This window comes from Chenopodium album, chromosome 8 (genome assembly GCF_948465745.1).
Source record: "Chenopodium album chromosome 8, dcCheAlbu1.1, whole genome shotgun sequence".
Classification (NCBI taxonomy): Eukaryota; Viridiplantae; Streptophyta; class Magnoliopsida; order Caryophyllales; family Amaranthaceae; genus Chenopodium; species Chenopodium album.
In genome coordinates this window covers 27,003,514-27,009,513 of record NC_137841.1, presented here as the reverse complement: position 1 = coordinate 27,009,513, position 6,000 = coordinate 27,003,514, and the positions used below count along the sequence as shown (strand labels likewise).

At 37.5% G+C, this 6,000-nt stretch overlaps 1 protein-coding gene across 1 annotated transcript; it reads right to left on the bottom strand.

The window, feature by feature from the left end:
- LOC145642865 (uncharacterized) lies at positions 1-2,313 on the bottom strand (the record flags this gene model as incomplete). The annotated part of the gene is made up of 7 exons (XM_081694028.1): positions 1-139; positions 259-372; positions 460-561; positions 647-762; positions 845-928; positions 1,279-1,389; positions 2,170-2,313. Coding segments are annotated over 7 exons (810 nt in total), but the record flags the coding sequence as incomplete, so codon positions are not given.
- Between the last annotated feature and the right edge of the window lie 3,687 nt (positions 2,314-6,000).

Here is a 6,000-nt window from a genome sequence, read left to right as displayed (position 1 = left end):
TCACATAATAAGATCAGTTAACGTCTGCAGTATTTGATAGAAAAAGAGGTTGCTCCTTAAGATTAGTAAAGAGTTCACATACGCAGCACATGGGGGTAGATGTGGGTCCTTGCACCATCCTGGTTTCTCCTCTGTGCTCCTGCAAAGTGCACCCAAGAAACAACTTAGATCAATATTTTGGTAATTAATATCGAAATCCTGCTTCTGTTGCAAAGGAAGATAACTGGGCATAAATTATACATCATTAGTAGTTATTACCTGTGAACTTCACTGTCATGTCTTTTCCTTGTCATCTGCCATGTAAACAGACTATTAGGATCCACACCAGGCTGTGAAATTTCCAAACCATGTTTCTTAAACAAATCAACGTATCTGAAAATTCAACAAAAAATAAATGACAAAAGTTCTGTACTGAATAGCTCAAGACATTAGAAGATATGATGCAGAAAGAGTGCTAACTTTTCAGAATCAAAATTATCCACTCCCAAATCTTCGTCCCAGATAAATATGTAATCATATGGTGCCACAATGTCAGGATGTAGAAATCGTTTTGCATACCACCTTTAACCATACAATGAAAGAACGGATCAGTATGATAAAATTGATAATTAATCTGACCCAATTGCCTTAAAACAAGAGTACTAACCATTTCGTCTGTTTTCGAGCACTGACATGGATAGCACGTTTTGACCACTCAAACTGATCCCACTCAGTCGTCTTACCATCGTAATGGAAGAGCAGAATAGTGAAGTTGTCTGAGAACTGTGCAAGGATAAAAGAGCATATAATTAATACAAAGATGATGTTAGCAGTAATAAAGGACTTGAAATTGCTAGAAAGAAACCTTTTTAACTGCTTTGTCAATATTTTCTTTCATATCTAAGCCAACTGTGAAGGTCACTAGATACTTAGGCTTGGTTTTCAGATCCTGCAGAAGCCATTTTGAACCAGTATTATATTCAAACTTCAAAATTCTATTATCAAAATGAATAAAACTCAGTCTTTGTGCTGATAATGCAATTTATCAAGAAACCTTAAAAGTACATAAATAAATGTTTAAAATTACAGTTCCCTTGCTTATTTTTTTTTCCTTTACATCATTACTCAAACCTCTATTAACCCGAAAAGTGTAATGTGGGAAACAGAGTAAAGACTTTTTGTCCAACAAGTGTCAAGGATAGTGATTAAAAGAGGAGGTTCTACATAACAGAAGACAGTTTAAAAGTAAGGTGTATGTGAGAAGAAATTTCAGAGACTTGTTATAGTATGTTCACATACCTCACTAGGAAGACCCCATAGTCTACGGAGATAGAGATCTGACTTAGAAGCAACTATCCCTGGCGGTAGTCTCTCTGCACCGCTAGGGTTTGATTGGGCCAGCAATGGCACCTGAGAATCCACAACAATCAAACAACAAATATTATTAAGTGATGAGAACCTTGGAAGACTAGTCCCATGCATCAGACCAGAAAAGCCTTAAAAGAAATACATACATGATGCCTGATCTTGCAATGAGTAACAGATGTAAATATATGTCAGCAATCAACATGAAGAATTTTTATAAAATGATTAAAGTGGCAACTCGCAAGGGCTACAACTACATATACAAAGTGTGTTGATTGAAAAGTTTCAACAATATAACTGTTTGCTTGTGGTAAAGTTGGGTTCAGAGTTACAGAATCATGCAGGAATACAGCTGTTTTATATGAATGAAGTTGCCTAACATATTTTACCAACAGGATAAAATTACATGAAAAGACTGCAGTGTAACAGAAAAAGAAAAAGACTGGTGTGCATGTACAATAGCAAATTATGATTACCGGAGAAACAAAGAAGTTGAAGGAGATGATAAGCCCCTCCCCCCCCCCTTCCCATCCAATAATCTCAGCAATAAGCCTACTAAATTCGGCAATTCGGCACTCCTCCTATATTTAGACTATCCATCAATCATCATTCTGTCATTTGTTCATTCTTCATTATCCACTAAAAATTAATTGAAAATAATTTAAAATTCCTCTCTTTCTTCTAATTTCAAATAATCAACAATAAATAAAAACAAGAAAATCACAATTTCTGACAAACTCGAAATTTTAATTTCAACATAAATGAACACAAATTAAGAACAAAATTAAAGAACTTAAACACAAATTAAGCACAAAATCAAATTACCTTCTCATTAAGAGAGCATTTGGACTGAACATACGACTGAGGATCAAACCTATCATTCCGAAACGCGTTTGAGTTGATTTTTTGCTCGAAATGGGGGATTTTTGGTCGGAAACAATCAATTTTTCTGGGTTTAAGGGTTCGAATTTATTGGGGTTTTTGGTCTAAATTTTTGCTCGAAATTGCTCGGATTTGCTTCAACTTGACTGCAATTTTAATTTAGATGTTAAATTTGCTGGGGAATCGCAGTTTTATGGCCTAATTTGTTGGGTTTCAGAGACGAATTTGTGGGTGTTTTGCTGTAGAAATTCACTGGAATTGAAGAACTCTTGTTTTTTTTCTTTTTGATTAGTGAATGTAGGCGAAGGTAAAAAAACGCAGAAAACCTAAAGCCAAAAGAGTTATTTGCGTCACTTTATTATAAAAAAGCGACGCAAATAACCTTGTTTATGATATTGTACACAGCTCATATGCGTCGCTCATGTAGTAAAAGCGTGACGCAATTTACTTAATCACTTATTTGCGTCGCTTGTTAACAAATGAGTGACGCAAATAAGTTTATTAATTGCGTCGCTTTAATAAATAAGAGCGACGCAAATGAGAGAAAGCTGAAATGCACTTGAGTTTTGCGTCGCTTCTTGAATAACATGCGACGCAAATAACTTAAAAGGATGGTAAAAATAAACATTTGCTTCGCTCCTTAGAATGAGTGACGCAAATATGGCGACGCAAATGTACATTTTTCTACTAGTGGGATTACCACCGTTTTTTATAACGATCGCAAATATCACAATTTGCGACTGTTTCTAATGGTCGTAATAGGGTAATTTTTTTTTACACAATATAGGGTATAAAAGGTCAGTGCCCAACCCACCTTAACCCTAATTATGTTGTTGATACTTTATAGTCGTTTCTTACACTCTTCTCTTTCTCTCTTCTCTTTCCTTCATCTCCTTGTTTCTCAAGCCCCTCCTCTCTCTTTCTCTCTCCTTATTCCTCTTCTTACGACCCTCATCTCCTTCTCTTTCATCTCTTTCATTCTCTCACATCTCCTTTCTTTTCCATGAACAAATTTAGTAGCCACCGTCACAAGCAAGCCCACCGTAAAGAAAAACACACAAAGTTTGGTGTTTATGGTCAAATTTGACCATAAAAATTCCAGATTTGGAGTTTCATGGTCGAATTTGACCATATAAACCCAAATAGGAAGATATATTGGGAAATGTATGTTGATTTTTCTGAAAATTTTGTTTGTTTTTGTTTATTTTCGATTTTGGGTTTAAGGGTTGTTTTAAGGGTGTAGGCGGCGGTGGTGGGTAGAGGGTTTTAAGGGTGTAGGCGGCGGTGGTTAGAAGTCGTGGCGGGTTGAGAATTTTGGGAAGTGGTGGTGGGTGGAGTTGTTGGGTGGGAAATGGTGGTACATGCATTACTGCAACACTGGCCACTTGGTGCTTTTTTTTTATTTTTTAAAAGTTTTTAGCAACCGCTTTAGGCCGTCGCTATTTTACGGATTTGGGGCCGTTTTGAATAACGGTTGCAATTAATATTAGTTGTGACCGTTTAACACACGGTCGTTGAAATTTATAAAAACGATTGAAATTAATCTGCGATTGATATGTGGTCGTAATTATGTTCTTTTGCGACCAAGAGAATAACGACCGTCGACGGTCGCAATTATTTTCAGCAACCGTTTGAGACGGTCGCAAAAACCTTAGTTTTTTGTTGTGCTCATTTCAAGGATAACTGGAAGGGAAAAGCGGTAGCAGCAGTTGTTCAAAGAGAATTTGATGATGGAGATTATCAACCTGATATGATCCAGAATGATAATGCTAGCAATGCCACTATCATGGTTGAGCACTATAATCATTTGATTTCACTTCTTGATGACAAGAAGACTGATGATGAAAAGTCTAAGATTGCAGCTATGGTGGCAGGTAAATTCTATCTCTTATCTTCCAATAATTCACATTGGATTATTGATTCTGGTGCAACAGATCATATGAGTCATGATCGTAGTCTGTTTTAAGATTATCATATCATTGATAATCGAGCTAGTAATATTACTATACCATATGGAAGAAAATTAACTGTTCAAAACAAAGGCACGGTTAAATTTGGTGATAAACTGATCTTAAAAGATGTGATGCATGTGCTTGGTTTTTAGTTCAATCTGATTTCTATTCCTAAATTGTACAAGGATATGAACTATGTGGCTTATTTTTCTTGTGATGAATGCTATGTTTAGGGCCCTTTACTAATCAGGCCACTTCTGCTTGGTAGACTAAGATCAGAAATGGACTTTATTGCTTGGAGAAGTCTTTCTTTGAAGATTTTTAAGAGTCAAGTTATGCTGCTACGTACTATTCATAATAATAGTTCAAAGTCTAGTATAAGTTCTATTTCAGTTTATAATGTAAAACTATGGCAATTGAGGTCAAACATATGCCAATAGTTCATTTGAATAAGGTTAGACCAAAACATAGTATTAAGTGAAAGGAATGGTGTCCTTAGAACAAGTCTATTATTCTGATAGAGGGTTTGGAATTATTAGAAAGCTAATTATTCAATGAGGTCAAGTGATTGGAATGCCTAGCTAGAGGTTGCTTCTGATCAGTAATATTAATGCATAATTAATATTACATCTTAATCTTAATTGAACCCTTCGGGTCACACCCAATCAAGTAATCGGGTCATTAGAATATAAAGAACAAATATGTCACATATCGAACTTAGAGCGTCGAAATCGAGCGTCATAAGTCGACTTGAATTTAGGAATCGACGAAACAAAAATCTAGCAAACAAAAAGTTAAAAAAATACCTCTAGCCTTGAAATTCCCCAAGCAATCCGAGGCTAGGGGCAATATAGTTATCCAAGGAAACCGCACCATGCTGAGCTTACTAGCAATGCATGCATGCTAGCATCACAAGCTAGTAGCGCTGGCTAGCTGGCTGGTGCAACATGGCCAACATTGCTGGCGCGAGGAGCGTACTAGCAGCGCTAGCAAGGCCAGCAGCTAGCAAGCTCGATGAGGCCAGCAGCTAGAAAGCTCGATGAGGCCAGCAGCTAGCAAGCTCGATGAGGCCAGCAGCTAGCAAGCTCCCTGGGCCTCGCTAAGCTACTGCTAGCGCTACGCGCCTAGCAGCCCGCAAGCAAGAAACACTTTCTATGCCACGCGCACACGCGAGCTCGCTGGCTGGCCCAACCGAGCACCAGGCTGCCAACAAGGAACGCCTTGGTGCCAAGGTTGGGGCCAGCTAGCGCACCGTGATTGGAGCGTTTAGGGGAGTACAATTTTTAGTTTTGCCTTGGGGAGCAAGGGAAGGTGGTTTCCCCATTTGGTCGTCACCTAACCTCTTTTTCTCCACTTGACACTTGTTATTTGTTGATTCATTTTTATTTTAATTTTAATTTTGAATTACATTAAATTGTATTTTTCCTTTTTACCAACTCTCCCACATTTATGGGAGATTGGAATTCAAGGGCTCATTTCCCTATAAATACCAGTCATTTAGATTTGGGAAAGAGCACTTGAGTTGTGAACTTGAAAGGATCTCCACAAGCGAGAACACTTTCATTCTAATACTCTAAGTTCTTTTGGTCTAGCCCCATCTAAGATCAAGGTAGGGGTTGTTCTGGTTGGGTCTCGAGGGTATGAGTCGTTGGATGCTTGTGCATTTGGGGGCTCTTCTCTTTCAAGTTCAAGCTCTAAAAGAAGCGAAGCATGCGTCAAGGGTATGATCGTCTTTTCTTCCTTTTCTCTCTTGATTAATTAATTATGTGATTGTGGTTAATCAATATGGATGTTAGTTACTTTAATTTGTGTGAGGATTTTG